Genomic DNA, 18,057 nt, shown 5'->3' with positions numbered 1-18,057 from the left:
GCCTGACATTTCTCCCACGTTTTAAACTATGAAGAAGATTGAACAGGTCTAACAGGTACAGCTTGAATTTCTGAAAAGCAGAAAATGAGAGATGACATTAAAAATCACTTTTTTTTTTTTTTTCTTTCTTTCTTTGTCTTTCTGGGAAATTCTAAACGTCTGTATTATATCCCTTGTGTCATTGATGTGTTCAACAGTTTAGAAAGGAAGGTAAAGGAGATTGTTCACAAAGCATTCTGGGACTGTTTGGAGTCAGAACTTAAAGAAGATCCTCCCCAGTATGAACATGCAATCACGCTTTTTGATGAGATAAAAGAGGTTAGTTTACTGTTGTATTTTAAAGCAGAACTTTGCTCGTAACAGTTTAATAACAACAATTAATGTTTTTTAATAATAGAACATACCTTCCACATGAATAATTATGCTACCAAAATTAGTGTGCGCTGTAAATTGCCTCCAGCATTGCTCCTGTTTCTTCTTGCTGGAGGCTGCCATTTTGATGAAGCCCAGAACATTCACTTTTTATTGAAAACTCTCCACCTCTCTTTGATCTCAAAAACTGTATGCCTCGTTCTTCAATTAAAATATATACTTTTTCAGCCTTGATTGTATGTCTTGGCTCAAATAGAGAGGAAGAATTACAGAAGCTTTGCAGTGCTGAAATTTATATCTTGAGATATGGAAGAAAGAAGAGATTATCAGGGAGATAATACACTATCCTTGTAAGTTTATCTCTTCTGTCTCCCTGACAGCAGAGTTTGTTCTGTCACCTCTCTTGCTTTTCTTTTCTCCCTCCCCAATCTGTCCTGCCTTTGCACAGCCTGCATCATTCCTCTTGCCTTCTTCACCATTCAGCATCAGTAAATCTTAAAGCTGACAGGCCCCAAATGCTCTGATTTTAGGCAGTGCCCATAGAGTGAAACTGAGCATGTGCAGAGCAGGGTTAGACGTTGCATTACTGGATTTCATACAGTATAGGTATTTATTTTCAATGTTTTACATAGCTATGCCTGCAAAAGGGGCCTGAATTGCCTGCCTCCTCCAACTCTATTAAAAGTCACATCAAGCTTTTTTTCAATGTGGATTTTGGTAAACCAGTAGTGGTAGACAGATATACATCCACTGCAATTTGCTATCTAAGCCCTAATGTATCGGTTTGTGCAATGATGGGTCTTTTTTTTTCCCCATTCAGTCAGCATTTTGTACTGTCATTTCTGTTTTGTAGATCTTGCTTTCCTTTCTATCACCGGGTACAAACAGACTACGGACCCAGATCTGTGAAGTTTTAGATGTGGACCTAATAAGGCAGCAAGCGGAACACAATGCGGTTGATATCCCCAAACTTGGAAGTTATATCATTAACATAATGGGAAAGTTATGTGCTCCAGTCAGAGATGAAGATGTAAAAAAGCTGAAACCCACTGGTGACATTGTACAAATGTTGCGGTTAGTTCACTGTCAGTCTTATAATCATATTGGTTTAAAACATGTATACTTGCTACAATATTGCTTTCAATCATCATCCTAGCAGTTTTTGTGTAATTTAGGATAGTTGAAGATAAGGCTAGCAGCTCTAGTGGATCACAGTAGTGGTGTGAACCCCCTGCGCTCCCAAGTGTTTAAACTAAATGAAAATATATATAAATCCCAGGGGAAGCTGCTAACATTAAATCATATACCAGTGATTGTGATAAATAAATACAATAAAGAATGTAGCGCTACACCCAAAAGATATATGCACACTTAAATAATAAAAAACAATAAAAGAAAAAATGTGAAATCACAAAATCTCATAAAAATATATATATATATATATATATATATATATATATATATAAAAGTGTGACAGTGATATCAAAGTGTGACAGGGCTCCTGAGGAAGTCACATGACATTGTGACGCAACGCGTCGGCTTGACGTGGTGACGTATTTCCGGCGTGGCGGCCATCTTGGTACACCTGTGTATTCAGCTGTACACCCATACATACATACCCTCATCCGAAAGCATGAGGTTTTGGACTGGCTGCTACGTAAGTGAAAAAGCTTAATGTTATCTGTCCCTATGTAACAAATAAAATATACTGCACTATGGGAGGATTCATTTTGTCTCATTTGAGAGATTGATGCTGCAATACTTTCCTGGAGAAGAGCCAGAGTGGGAATATTTATTTCTCAGAGAGCAACCTTTGGAGTGATAATTATCTTGGAGGATCCGTGAGGGGGATCCACAACTGCTCTTTGATCCGCAAGGGTCGAAGGGATGAGGTGAGAGGCTTATCCAGATGGTGGTCGGATTGTCAGATTTATATGCACTCAGAGATCTGCACGAGTGTTGCCTATGGTCACTAACAGTAGTTATTGGAAGCACTGTTTTTTCTTCGGTCACCAGCAATATTTATTGGACTTTGAGAGCACTGTTGTTTGTACCATTATAATGGTCGTTTCACTTCACAAGAGGCACGTGTGATTATTTATATATGTATGTATGTATGTATGTATGTGTGCTATATATATGGAAATGTGTTTTCACATGTTTTGAGCTATTTATTATATTTTTTTGTGTGGATTCCATGATTTATGAGCACGAATTAATATTAATTGATTTCACTGTCACACATATATATATATATATATATATTTTTTTTTTTTTTATGAGATTTTGTGATTTCACATTTTTTCTTTTATTGTTTTTTATTATTTAAGTGTGCATATATCTTTTGGGTGTAGTGCTACATTCTTTATTGTATCTAGTGGATCACAGGTATGTTGTTGTAAAATTTTGTCAGGATGAGCAAAAATGGTGGCAAATCGATTTATGGGTGCATACTCGACTAGCAAAACCCTGGCTCTAAAGATAAGTTCACCTTTCAGGAAAAAATAGTAAAAGTACATATTGTTTCAGAAAAAAATGTACATTTATTATTTTTTCCCACAGCAGCATGCAAAGCATTGCAATCATGATCATTGGATTGTGGGTGCAATGTCAGGCTCCTGCAGCTTCCTGTCCTCCAAATTTCTGCTTGTACCTCCTGTATGTGTTTTCTGTTAGAAAGTGGAGGAAGTGTCAGTGGACTATGAGACCACTCATCAGCACTCTCATGATCCGTTCAGAGCTACAAGTCTGTCTGCCATGGCAGAAGATGGGACTAGTAGCTTCCTCATTTACAGAGCCCCTGCACAGGCTCGCCAGTTTTGAATTTGACAACGGCTGCGGGGTGAAGAACCCCTGCCCTCTGTCAAGGGGGTGCTGGAACATGTTACACCCTAAATACGGGTGTAGCATGAACCATTTCCCAAAAAATTAAAAATGTAATATATTGCAGCTTACCAATCATTAGATGTGGGGGCTGCGTTTTATAGTTTTCTTTTTTTTTTGTTTTTTTGTTGGCTGTTTTCCCCTGGTGATATGGCCAGTAACACACCTTTTTGTATTAGTGTCTCCATCCTGGACAAAGGAGCACAGAGACACCTTTGGACAGCAGCATTGTCAGCTTGGAAGGGGGGGGGGAGTGTTAACTGTACTAACAGATTTACATACACTAACAAACTGAAGCCAAACTCTAACTAATTCTTTATAAGCCGTTACAGCAGACAGTTTTTTCCTTTTGGGATAAAGCTTTTACATGAATATTTAAAAAAAAAAAGATAATCTTAAGCACCCTTGTCAGTGGTATATGGTTTGTCTCATCCCTGTAACTGCAAGAGTGCTTGTTCTTTTGAAAAACAGACTTACTGGCTTTATTGCCAGATGGAAATAGGAGAACAATAGCCTAAAAAAGAAAACAGATGCAGCCATCACATCTAAGAATTGGTAAGCTGAAATATACTAAATGCTTGCTTGTGGGTTTAATACTGCTTTAATCACTTCTTAGATGGCTAGTAGCAAGAATATTGCACCAAGCTTCCCACGTCCACTTTAGATCTTACAAGGGGGTCCACTCTCCCTTCTAAGACTCCCACTTGAGTGACGGCTCTGAGACTGTTTGGACTACTGACATCACATTTAAGATGACGGCACTCGGCAACAGTTTCAAGGCTTTTGGATGTCTACACAAGGGAGGTTTTACAAGTAAAAGACACATGCATAAAATATGTTAAATGAACAAATAATAATACGGGACGTTTGTTGTTGAAATATTCCAGTAACAGTGTCTTATTTTGAAGTATACCTTCCGTGTGAGAATAATGAAGGCTAAAACTGCTGACCTTTCCATTTTAAAAATGCTGGTTTTCTAGCTGTCATGCTGATTCTTTAATGTCAATGGTGAGCTTCTGACCTGAACAGTTATAGAGATAAGGAATGCTGACACTCATGCCAGGGCTTTGATTCAAAATCCTAAAGTCAACCACAGCCAGGCAACCAGATTTTTTAGAAGGCCAGCATTGGCAACATCCACATTACTTTCATGACAGGTGCTCTTTAATGCTGGAGTCTACAAGACTTGTAATAATTTGATGGGTAACTAGCAAGACTAAGATGCCAGATTAAAGTGGACTAACCTTCAGTTATAGAAAAGACTATATCCTGTAGGCGCTGAATAAATAAAAGGTAAGAGCAGACAACGTTTATTATTATACAGGATTTATGTAGCGCCAACAGTTTGCGCAGCGCTGTACAATATACGGGAGACAGTACAATTACAATACATTTCAGTACAGGAGGAATAGGAGGGCCCTGCTTGTGTAGCTTACAATCTACATCATATAACACTTCGGATTCACAGCTGGCTCTCTCTTGCGTTACAGACTGACAAGATCAGTGGAAAGCTCTGTTGAGCTAGCTAGTTTTCATCTACCGCAAAGGTCATTCCCTGAATTCGGGAAGCCTGAGTGCCCATCTATTAATAGTTTCTAGCTCAACTATTTTTAAGATGTGTCAGGAGAGCTGCAGGTTTATTTTTGTTCTATGTGAATCCAACTACATGTCCATGATGCTATTCAGCGGTACTCATAGGCACTGAGGTCTAGCTAAAAGGGATGGGATAACTAATTCTGTTATTTTGAGTGGGCCAAAATCAAACAAAAGTCGTCCACTAAAATTCTGTGAGTTAGAATATTGTTTCCTAAAGGAGAACTTCCCTTTTTAGTTACAAAGAAAAAAAGGCATACAGCTCACTCCTTGCTGTGCTTTCACCACTCCCTTGGCAGTACAGGGAAAAACTGTCTTCTCCCAAGACGCAGATACAATATAACACAAAAGATGCAGCTCCTCCAAAATCTTTTTACATTGTCACCTTTTATTTCAGGGGTGCTCAACTCATGACCTGCAGAGCCCTCTGATGTGGCCCTCAACCTCAAACTGAGTGCAGGAGTTTTGGTTCGCTTTCAGAAAGTGCACCACACCTGCAAGATATAATAGAAGTCTATGGCAAAGCCACAGTAAAGCTGCAGGTGCACTGTGTTTCTTCTGCAGTGCGGGTAACCCGCAGCACATCAATGTGAAAGCATCCTTCTAGGGTGCTCGGGACTGTAAAGGCTCATTTACATTTGTGGTTAGTGGGCAGGTAAAACCCCATAGTTGTGATGTGTTTTTACCATACACCCCCACCACTCATGTAGCATCAGCGACACTGCCTCATGGTCCAGGGGGCTTATGTGGCCTCCCTGTCACATTCTGTTTTACACTTGGACAGGAGGTGCAGTGCGGTGGCATATACAGGAACTGATCCTCTTCATTTTCCTTCTCCCCCCCCCCCCCCCCCCCCATGGCATTCAGTGGTTGCAGGAGGAAAATATTCATTATACTATTCAATAAAACAATTTGAAATTCGGAACCATTTCATTTCATTGTGGCCCGTGGACGGTTACCAAATCACATAAGTAGCACTCACTTGAACATGGACTCGGGGGAAGGGGAGAGATTGGCAATCCATTTAATTATTATGTTGCTTGAGAGGAAGAGGAGATAAATCATGGCACTTTTAGTGAAATTGCCCTCTAAGTAAATCTGCCAAACATCCTGAGTGAAGCCCGCATGGGGAAATACCTTTTATTTGCTATCCCAGGAGCCTCACTGTGCCCTGCCCAGCACCAAACAGATTTTGCTAGAAAAAATATTTCAGCCAGGTCCTCTTCCTTGTGGGAATTCAAAATGTGGCCCCATTTATTCCTGTGAATGGTTCATAAGACACTGGATGGCTGGAGAGTGCCATGAGTTTGAAATAAATTGATTTCTCCATGTCTTCTCCATTTCCCTTACTGTTAAAATGATTTTCAACTTACCTTTACTTGATATTTTTCAGGGATGTCTTCCATGTTCTGGACCTCATGAAAATGGACATGGTTAATTACACTATCCAGAATGTTAGACCACAGCTTCAGCGACAGTTAGCAGATTATGAAAGAGAAAAATTCCAAGAGATCCTTGAGAAATCTCCTGGTATGTATGACACTGCTTGTGCCATTTCATGACTGTAAGCTGCCTCCTGTTTTCTTTTAAAAGGGTTTAAAACTGGGAACTGTTTCTTTCCCTTTCTGTGATGGTAAGTGTCCTGCCACATTAAACTTTGCCTTTCTGCTCATCTGCTGTCCAGAGCCTATGCAGCCGGTGTAAACCAATATCAGAGGTATAGTTAGTCAACCCGGTTAAATTTTGATAGCCAATCACTACATAGTTAGTGAAAATCCATCCAGCTCAACCATTAAAAAAAAAGTTATAATCCTATACCCACAGTTGATCCAGAGTAAGGCAAAAAAAAACAGAAAAGCATGATCCAATTTGCTCCTGCAGGGAAAACAATTCCTTCCTGATCCCGAGAGGCAATCGGATATTCCCTGGATCAACTTTACCTATAAATGTTAGTATCCAGTTATATTCTATGTATCTAAGAAAGAATCCAGGCCTTTTTTAAAGAAATCCACTGAGCTGGCCAGAACCAACTCTTGAGGGAGTCTATTCCACATTTTCACAGCTCTTACTGTGAAGAAACCTTTCCATATTTGGAGATTACATTTTTTTTTCCTCCAGACGTAAAGAGTGCCCCCTTGTCCTCTGTGATGATCTCAGGGTGAATTACTCTACACCAAGTTCACTATATTAACCACTGATGTATTTATACATGTTGATCATATCGCCCCTTAATCTCCTCTTCTCAAGAGAGAATAAATTCAGTCCTTCTAATCTTTCCTCATAGCTGAGCTCCTCCATGCCTCTTATCAGTTTGGTTGCCTTTCTCTGTACTTTCTCCAGTTCCCCAATGTTCTTTTTGTGAATTGGTGCCCAAAACTGAACTGCATGTTCCAGACGAGGTCTTACTAATGATTTGTACAGGGGTAATATGATATCTCTCTCTCTGGAGTCTATACCTCTTTTAATACAAGAGAGAATTTTGCTCGCTTAAGAAACCACAGCTTGGCATTGCATGCCATTATTAACCACCTCCCGTCCGGCCGTTGTATATAAGCGGCTGGACGGTGACAGTGCAGGGGCGGGTGGCTATTTATAAATGGCCTCCCGCCCCATGCTTGTGCGCGCTCCCTGGGAGCGCGCAGCACCGCGATCTGGTGCCCGCTGTGTCCTCCGGGCACAGTGGAACACCGATCGTCGTACGGGACCTCTGTGCGAAGGTCAAGATCATGTGATCACTGATTGGCCAATCAGTGATCACATGCAGAGTAGTAAGCAAGATGTCACTTCTGACATCATTGCTTACTACATGTGAAATCTGTGAATGATCACAGAGGTCACATAGTACAAGGCTATTCACAACAGCCTTGTACCATGTGACAAGCTGTGACCAATCACAGCTCACACAGTATTTCTCAATGGCTGCAAGAATGCAGCCAGAGAGAAGGAGAAATGATTGCTTTTACAACCTTTATGAGTGTTAAAGCAATCCGTGAAAAAAAATAAATAAATAAAATCATCACCCCCCCCCCCCCCCCTCAAGTAGTACATTGTCACCACGGTGACACTGTACTGCTAAGGTGACAGTATGTAAAAAAAAAAAAAACCATAAATAATAATATAAAAAAAATAAAATTTAAAACTTTTTTTAAAAAATGATAATTTTTGATTAAAAACTAATTTGGGTTATTTTATTTTTTCACTAAAAAGATAACTGAATACATTTTGGCCAAGATTTATGATGAAATCTTATTTATTTGCAAAATTTTATAAGAAAAACACTTTTTTTCATAATTTTGGGACTTTTTCATTTTTATATAGCAAAAAAAATTAAAATCCCAGTGGTAAATAAATACCACCAAAATAAAGCTTTATCTGTCTAAAAAAGAAATGCTAAAAAATTCATATGGGTACAGTGTTGCATGACCGCACAATTGTCATTCAAAGTATGATAGCGCTGAAAGCTGAAAATTGGCCTGGACAGGAAGGGGGTAAAAGTGTCCGGACTGGAAGTGGTTAAGCTTGTGATCTACCAGACCTCCCAAATCCTTCTCCACCATTGATTCCCCCTACTTTTTTAGTATACTACTACTGTGTATACTAAAAAAGTGCAGACTCGATAGACCACCTTCCATTCCATTTTATGTCTGTAGGCACCATTAGACAGCTGACAGTGCTTACAGTATGTGGCAGATTCCAATACTAAAAGGGGAAGCAGTTTAAATGCAAAAGTGAATAAACCCCTTTTAAATTTGTGAACAAGTGGAAAGATGGCATGCTTACTGTAAATTCACCTTTTTAGCATCTTTTGCTACCACATTGGTCACGAGGATCTAAAAGTATAACAATGTGATGTATATGCATCTTCCTTCAGATGCACTCAGTCAAACCACCAAATGGATTCAGCAATCTCTTAAATATGTAGCAGAAGCAAAGTCTGAAGAAAATGCAACCAGTGTAAATGGCGTATCTGTGGACAACCTGAGTCCAACCCTGGTGCTAAATAGTGGTTTTGCTAAACTTCTGGATTTGGACTATGACAGTGCTGTACCAGAGGTAGGTTACTATTAAAGTTATGATCTTAGCTTTTATATTATGAATCTTTTTTTTTTTTTTAAGTCATTATGTGTTGTGACTTTTTTTTTTCTTTTTTCTCTTTTTTAGACATTGATTACAGATGACTTGCGCATTCTTGATTTAAAATACAAGCTGCATCAAGTTAAACTTGTAGCTTGCGTGTGTCTTATTACTCAGAATGTCATGGGTTCTTCTAACACTACTGCATTCATAGAACAAGTGAAAGATATTTCAGCTGTTTTGCTCCAAGGCATTAGCAGCAGGTAAGCAAAATATTAGTAAAATTAAGTTAAGCAAAAATAGTAAAACTCACAGGCCTATTTGATTCATATATTTTCCTACAAGAAATATGGAATATAGCTGGCCAGACATGAGTAGATTTTCAAATGAACTTTCAAACAAAAATTTGCACGAACATTTGTATGAAAGTTCTCAGTAAATACAATGACTTAACAAATGTTATTCAAAAATACTTAAAATTTTTGTTTGCTTTTAACCATTAGCCGCCTGGCCTATAGCCGTTTGGCGGCCGCAAAAATGCTCTAGCTTTCCAGGGTGTACGCGAGTTGGCGTCCTCTCGCACATGTGCGATCTGTCACAGGCAGTGTACCACGGACACGGCCGATGACAGATCTGAGTACCGGCCCCTGTTGCCGGTACCATGTGACCTGCTGTGACCAATCACAGCAGGTCACATGACAGTTGTATACAATGGATGGCTTCATTCATGCCATCCATTGTATACTAGTGCCTAGCTGTGAATGCTCACAGCAGGTCACATGCACATGTCATGTGATTAGCTGTGGCCAAATCACAGCTAAGCACAAAAAACAAAAAAAAAACCTGGATGAATCCATGTCATTCAGGTAAATGCTTGCTTATTGCAAAGTAATTCTTTGCTGTAAGCAAATTGTGTATATAAAAAAAAAAAAAAAATACTGATCACTTCCCCAAAGTAGTACAATGTTACTATGGTAACACTGTACTACTTTGTTCATAGTAAAATATGAAAAAAAATCTTTAAAAAAAGTAATAAAAAATTAAAAGTAATAAAAAAATTATATATATATATATATTTTTTTTTAATACTGTCACCAGTCAGTGTCCCTGTTCACTGCCATGCCAGTTATATGATGACGCTGTACTGCACTGGTGACAGTATGTAAAAAAAAAAAATAGTGAAAATAATTTTTTTAATTTTTTCATTTTCCGAAAAGTTATGACAAAAAAAATACAACTTCAAAAAACTCGCCATTCCTCTTATGAAGTACGTCCGACTGTCTACTCTGCAAAAAGGGGTCATTTGGGGATATCTGTACTGTTCTGACATTCTTGGACCTCAAGAAATTAGATTGGCTGTCACTACTTGAGGACTGATCAATATTCAGATCTATACCATAGTTTGTGAACTCTATAATTTTCCTACAAACTAAATAATACATCCTAATTTGGGTTATTTTCACCAAAGACATGTAGTAAAATACATCTTGGTCTAAATTTATGAGGAACAATTATTTATTTGCAAACTTTTATAACAGAAACAAAGAAAAACGTGGTTTTTTGTTTTCAAAATTTTTCGGTCTTTTTTTGTTAATTTAGCAAAAAATAAAAACCCCAGCAGTGATTAAATACCACCAAAAGAAAGTTCTAGTTGTGTGAAGAAAATGATAAAATTTTAGTTTGGGTACAATGTTGTATGACCGCGCATATTGTCATTCAAAGTGTGAGAGCGCTGAAACCTGAAAAATGGCCTGGGCAGGAAGGTGTAAAATTGCCCGGTATTGAAATGGTTAACATTCGATTTTGGAATGAATATAATTTCCTGAAAGAAAACCACATCCACCGTTTAGAAATTTGTTTGTTCGAGAAATTTCCATCCTGCACTGTGATCAAAATTGAACATAGATTTGACCCCACTGATGATTAAAAAATTGAACGAACATTCTCCAAATGAAACATTTCTAAACAAAATTCTGCTGTTAAAAAATAAATCAATTTTGCAGCGCTAATCAAAAACATAAACATAAAGTCCAATTAATCAAAGGAAAAAAAATTCCAGTTTAAAAAGTCCCAACTGCAGTTCCCACGATCTACCATCACCAGGACACCCGAATGGTTCAGGCCCTTACCAGAAATTCTGACCGAAACACACCGGTCAATATAGGCAACTTCAAATGGGGGATGAATATGTGCAGATCATGGAACTGGCAATCCTCATTAGAATAGATTTCAATCCTCCTCTCAAAGGTCTAAACAGGTCCTAAAAGAAGACTCCCATCCAATGCTTAGATAAGGAATAAAAGAAGAAGACCACTCGCAGTGTAGTAGTTAAATAATAAAATCGCCCTGTTTATTACAAGTTTCTTGTACATTGTATTGGATGGTTACCAGCATGTGTATCAAGTTTCCAACCAGGAAAATGGCTGCCGTCCCTCCAAAAAATGTGATGACGTCACGCCGAAGCTCCAACCGTCGTCAGGGGCGTCGTCTGCTGTTGCATGGCCAGTTTTACTACTGAACAGTAGTGCTAGAGGCACACAACTTTTATCCCAACCAGTCATGTTTTTGAAAAAACATGTATCCTATAGAATTCAATATGAACTGATTTTGGGCTGAATGGAGACCGTAGAACCATCTGAGAACAATGGTAGACTAGGGATATTTACACTGAGACCTTCTGATCTCTCAGTTCATGTTTGAACCAAATGTAAAGCAAAGGCAAACTGATGGCTGTGTGTCCATGTTTTTAAATGGACATGCTAAGGTAGAGGGGGGTTACTTTGTTACCTCTTCTATATATCATAATGCAACATATAAAACAATTTGGTCACTGGTCCTATTTGTGCATCATTATCTGATGCTTATCAAGAAGTATTCAAAATGTAATTATCAAAGGATGAAGGCATAAATCTAACATAAATGTAGTCAATAAATATATGATTTCTCTTTTTGTTTGTTTCTTTTCAACATATCAGAAATTTTAACTTGAAAGAGGCTCTCCCTGCACTGAGTACTAAAATATGCTTTGAGATGAACAAGTCACTGACAGAGAGAGATCTACCTCCATTAAGCAGTGACGTTCAGTCTGTCCTAATGGGGCAAATTTGTAGCCTTCCTGAGAAAGATCATCCCATTTACAACTTGATTGGTAAGCTTTTGAATATAAAATACAATTATCTTATACTTAGAAACCCGAAGTACAATACTTTTTATAGTACTAATGTGTAAAAGTCTTGCACTGCTCAAATATAAAAAAAAAAAAAAAAAACAAACCACAAAATCCAAATTAAACATGCAAGTCTAAATAATAGTCCAAAAAGATAAATGACCATATAAGCCCACAATCCCGGTGCTGTGAATCTTTAAAAGGAATACACTGTGCCGGTATTGCGGGTTTTCTCTTCAGTAGATATATGGTCTTTTCCACCGGGACTTTCTGAAGAGTTGTTTCTCTTTATCTTTTTTGGACTTTATTATTTGGATTTTGTGTTTTTTGTTTTTTTATATTTGAGCAGTGCAACACTTTTGCACATATTTATTCATTTTTTGTTATGAACACACGTTCTTTTGTTATGAACATTTCATGTGTTTGCAGCAGTTTTTGTATATCTGAGCTTCACATAATTTTGTTTTTTTGTTTGTTTTTTTGTTGTTTTTTTGGCAGCGCACAATTACTTTTATAGTACTGTTGCTGCATGTCTTTGCATGACCTTTACTCATCTAAAATCCCTCTGTAGATATTTTATATCTGCCTATGGAATTTCATTCCAAAAGAAGTGCAGCTTAAGATCTGGTGCACCCCATAGTTTTGAGGATTTGTTTTATTTTTTAGAAGTTGCCATAGTCATCATTATGCATGATTATGTCATGTTGGCATGATTTAAAATCAGGAAGTGTGCCTCCTGACTAAGACCAGATGTCCACCTTTTTAAAGAGCTTGGCAAGGACAGTCAGTGGTATGTGGGACAAGATAACTGTTTGGGAGATTAGTGATGTGGTTTTACTGGAGGAAAAAGTTCAAGCCCAACTCCAGTAGACGTAAAATCCTTCCCTTACAATGAGGCTGTGCCTGCATTGCAAGGGTTAACTGCTTGTTTCTGTCTAGACTCTAGAGGATGGTGAAAGCACTTTTACTTTCTTGATCCTCTGCTCCTCCAGCAAACAGTGCTCCCCTATATTCTAGCAGTGGACTGTCCCTCACCATCTTCACATCCAGTGCAGGGTTATGGCCTTGATAACATTAGGGGCATCCAACTGTCAGAATACAGGGGAGAAGGGGTTCTAGGGACCAGCCTAGCAGTGCAGAGGAGCCAGCAGAAGTGGAGGACCAGGTAAGTAAAACTGCTTTACCTGTTCCCTTAGACATAAGCCTGTCTGTCAGCAACTTTGCCCAAGCTTTTCCCAGATGATATTCATTCCTTAAGCATTGCTGTCTATCCATCTGTGTCTATTATAATGTATTCACTAACCTAATCAAGTCAGATAATATAGATTTATTTATTTATTTATTTTAGATAAACGGACCCAGGAGTATGTGACAACATTCCTCTGTCTTCCCTATCCATACAAGCGTGTTCCTATAATCCCTGGGGGGCTCACAATAGTTCGCAAGGAAATGGAGTTTATTGGATTTCACTATGCCAACATTGTGAATTTTAACAAACAAGTGTATGGACCATTCTATGCCGGAATCTTCCGGAAGCTGCTCTTCAGTGAAGTGGAAGGAGGGAAGGCAGAGGCTCAGGCATAGCCCGGACACTTAATAAAACATTGCACACCACATAATGTAAATACTAATTTCTCAAAAGAGTACTTAATCTGATGAGAGAAATATATTTTATAGATTTTAACTTGAACTCTGTCCAGAGCAACTGTACTGTAAAAAAAAGAAGTTTAATGTTTCTTATGAAGAAGCCAGTATTTTTATAAAGGGGTCAAAGTGTTAACAAGTGGAGCCTACATTGTGTGACAGATGCAGAATGCTTCTTGCTTGTGAGTTTTGGAATGTACTGCAGACTTCTTTTTAATTGCACGTTGGTTTCAGGATATTTTATTTAGTGCTGATAATCTGGAAGGATAATTTATGTATGCTCCTGCTTCGACCTTTGCAATTCAGATCCAACTCCTGCAATGACCACTAGTCATGTCATGCAAAATGGTTATTTTTTGGTTAAAGTACACAGAACATGGAAATGCAATTATGTAGTAAATATAAACTGCTGAATACAATTTCTCATCAGCAGTTAGAGCAGTCTTGTGACTTCTTTCAGTGTCCAGCAGAGCACATGTTAAAGCTTGCAGGAGGAGTTTTCATTTTGCTCTAGGAAAATGCAGGACCCCTGACCTCTGTCTGGATTGTGCTGATTGGCCCTTGTGCTGATCACATACTCTCCCAGGAAAAAAAAACTATGTCTAGCAATACACACCAAACTGAGCATGTGAGTGGCTCCACATCAGAGAAGTCAGAATCAATGAGCATTTTTACACAATGCAGAGGATTAACCCTTTAGGTTCCACAGTGAGTATACCAAGCATGCTTTACTGCATATACAGACTGATTTTACTGTTATGGGTTTAGTAACACTTTAAGTGTGGTTTATCTGCACATTTGTGACTGTGGAAAAGGACAATGAACGTTTTCCATGAACCACCAGCTAGATGCAGACATAGAACAAATGCTTTACTAGAAATGTCAGTCCACTCTGCATTGCTATGTCAACATTTAGTAGCCATCTGTGGGTTGAATCATTCGCTTTCTTCCTTTATCCCAAGGACTCCAACAATGAGCTCTGTCATTTTGTTTTTCCCACCTTGGGGTCTTTCTATTCCTTCAAATCTTCCTAAAGTCTCTCTATTCCTGCAGATGTGGGAGGGGCCTGTAGTTACTTTTTCTGTATACATTATATGAATTTGACAGGTGTAATAAGACCCCATCATGATGGCTGTTGCAGAAAGTTAGAATTCAGTACTGTGCTTCACTTCTAGAAGTATCCAACAAATGGAAAAAAACCATGTGGCTATTTCAACTAGTTATGCTCTAACAAAAACTGATTTTTTGTCTGAATCTTTGACTTTGGACAAGTGGTGCTACTTAAAAATATGAGCATGTCCTGCTCCGCTGTGATAGTGAATGTTGGAACAGCCATGAACATCCAAAAGAATGAATACTTTTTAGAACTATTGTATAATGAAAATAGTGTTGCTGTAATAAGCAACCAGTCTTACCCTATTGCTCATTAAATATGCATACCTCCAATTGGTAATCCTGGAAAACGTCACCATACTTCTTTACTCCATAGCTATTTACTCCAAAAGAACCAACCGCAAGCTAGACCATTTAAGGAGTAAATTCCAGTTTCAGATGCCAGAAGGCAACTGCACAACGGGTAACACAGAATTCCACAAATGGGAAAAGCCCCGTTACCTTTTAAATTTTTTAGTTTTCTTCTTTTATGATTAACAATGAATGGTTAAATGTTTTGTAGGTGTCTGAATGATCAATGGATGCACAAAAATACTGTTTGTGTACTTTTCTTCTGACAAACTGAATTATTTTTGAATTCTTGAACACATTGGTTTCATTCTTACTACTGCCTCAATTAATCTTTATTAATAACAAAAAAACAAAACAAAAAAAACCAGCCTGTAAACTATAGCTCTATCAAATAGAAATAACTGCCGTGTTATATTACCTATTGCTCTCGATTGTTATGAGAATATGTCCAGTATTGTTTCATGCCGTTACTTTTATTTACATTTTTTTTTTTTTTTTTTTTTTTTTTTTTTGTCATGTTACTCTGAACTACATACAGTATATGGGATTTTCAGAAAGGAAGAAGGTATTATGAAAAGTGTAGTAACATATGGCAAGTAATGACAATTGATATTTCACAAAGCTGGCTTTAGCATTTTGAAGTGTGATAAGTTGCTGTGCATTACTACACTTTTGGACCACTATCACTGTTATTGCTTTATTGGTAAAGTCTAATTAAATGGCTGTACCCTTTGTGGCCATTTAATGTTCTATGGGTGCATACGTATAATCATTTCTGTAGGATAGAGTTGCATTTATTGGTATGATCCAGATGCCATGGCTGTCTAGTGTCATTTTAAATAGTCATCTGCAGTCAATGTCTACATTATTGCAACTGCTGCATATATTTGCTGGATGCATGCATAATCTATGTGCACGATTATATATATATATATATATATATATATATATATATATATATATATATATATATATATATATATATATATATATATATATATTTTTTTTTTTTTTTTTTTTAAATAAATACCATTTATATTATGCATGTTCTATATGATAGACATGTTTTATTTGTTTGTTGCTTTCACAATTGATACCCTAGACATAACTTGCATTATAATGTTTAGGAAAATTGTTTTGTTGACGATGATAGCAGGCTATAAACAATTTATATTATTGCTACTTGCAATCTATTAATCTGCTCTTGGACAGAATAAAAGTCCACTGGGCACCAAAGCAGTATTTTGCTATCCATCATCCCTTGTGTAAGTTGGGGCACCTAAGAAAAAATAATGGTGGAATTTGGATACCATGCCCTCCCCCCCAATTGCATTCTAATAATGCATGTACCAGGTATGGAAATATTACTCATTTATACATGTGCGATGCATATACAGAATCTGTAAAGATCTAAATTACTACCCATCAGCAGGTGTCTGAAATCTGAAAAAAAATGAAGGAAATTCAGAAAATGAAGAATGGTGAGGGCTTGCAGTAAAAAGAGATCTCAGCCTCAGCAAGCAGACTGATAAAGGGATACGTTCAGCAAACATTCATTTCTCATTGGCCTCTGTAAGACCTGTGTGGATTGCTATTGCTTCCTTATGTGTGGCATATCTTGCTTGATCCAGTCCCAGATATGTTGGAAGCGGACTGTAGACTGCAGCTTAAGGTGGCCTTTTTTTCGGCTTCTTCACATTTCAATAAAATTGAGGTAGAATGCAAGCATAGAAGAAGGGCTATATGTACTAAAGTCATCTAGGGCAGTACAGATATGAAATCCAGCCCTCTCACGAGTGTTCCCAAAGACCCTCCCATCTTTCATGGTCTAAGAAAGCTGGCTATCAAGTATACATGGCCATGCACATGTATAGTGTTATCTGTACTGTAATCTAATCTGAAAATACGCATTTCATTTGTATTTCATTGCTTGATCTTGTACTCCACACACACAGTTTAGTTTTGCATGCTTGATGTAATCATTTGAACTTTTTGTTTTATTATATGATGTGTGCAGCTTGTTACTTGTTTTAGTTGCTAGTTGTATTATGGGAACATATAATTATAATTTGCGTTTTTAGAATGTGTTTTTTATTTTTAACCATTATGAAAGAAACACCTGAAAATAATATAATTTCATCAGATTCACACAAATATGTTTTTGTTTTCCACTGATTAGCACAAAACACAATTACAGAGATCATTATAACCGCCTATATACCATGCATGAAAGGGAATGAAAAACCTGCATAATGCAATACTGTTCAGTTAAATGCGCACAATTAACATTTATGCACGTCTTTTTGAAGATATTGTTTTAGACCCTGATCAAGTACTTATTGCAGTTTCTAAACATGATTGTAAGTTTTGATCTTGTGTAACCAAAGTGCATAGAGCAATGCTGTATAGTAAACCACAGTAGCCAATTGTATTTAATCTTTTATGGGCTGACCCGTGTTAGGAAGAATGGTTGCTTTGAGCTATAGGATTGTTCTGTGAAACTAGTTGGAATATAATGGAGATAAGTCATTTGAGTTTGATTATCCAGATCACATGAAAAGATACGTGGTAAGGACATTTATAGTGACTGGTGGTCATTTGACAACAATATGGATATACATTTTATTTTCACCATCACTAAACATGACAATACTGGAATTTTACCAAAACTTGAGTATTTAGATAGTAAAATAATTCTTACCATGATTCCAAAATAACAAACTGGTGCTTATATACAGGGAGAGTGTGTGAAATCTGTATTGTTTAATTTTTTTTAATGTATCATGTCATTTTAATGTTTGTATATTTACAAACTTTAATAATGCAATAAAAGTTGCATAATGATGGTTTTATTTCTGTAT

General features: G+C 37.4%; 1 protein-coding gene across 3 annotated transcripts in view; it reads left to right on the top strand.

The window, feature by feature from the left end:
• The window catches only part of TCP11L2 (t-complex 11 like 2), a 33,076-nt gene extending 18,707 nt beyond the window's left edge, over positions 1-14,369 (top strand). For all 3 annotated transcript variants that reach the window (XM_089694151.1, XM_089694160.1, XM_089694142.1), the window contains 7 exons: positions 198-318; positions 1,226-1,446; positions 6,242-6,378; positions 8,720-8,901; positions 9,010-9,185; positions 11,898-12,070; positions 13,437-14,369. In XM_089694151.1, coding sequence (XP_089550277.1) covers positions 198-318; positions 1,226-1,446; positions 6,242-6,378; positions 8,720-8,901; positions 9,010-9,185; positions 11,898-12,070; positions 13,437-13,672 — 1,246 coding nt within the window. In that variant the 3' untranslated portion in view covers positions 13,673-14,369. The remainder of the gene's footprint in view (positions 1-197; positions 319-1,225; positions 1,447-6,241; positions 6,379-8,719; positions 8,902-9,009; positions 9,186-11,897; positions 12,071-13,436) is intronic.
• Positions 14,370-18,057: the final 3,688 nt, after the last annotated feature.

The sequence above is a fragment of the Staurois parvus genome, unplaced genomic scaffold (genome assembly GCF_062004578.1).
Source record: "Staurois parvus isolate SC_StPar_1 unplaced genomic scaffold, SC_StPar_1.0 ptg000025l, whole genome shotgun sequence".
NCBI lineage: Eukaryota > Metazoa > Chordata > Amphibia > Anura > Ranidae > Staurois > Staurois parvus.
This window is presented reverse-complemented; position numbering and strand designations above follow the sequence as displayed.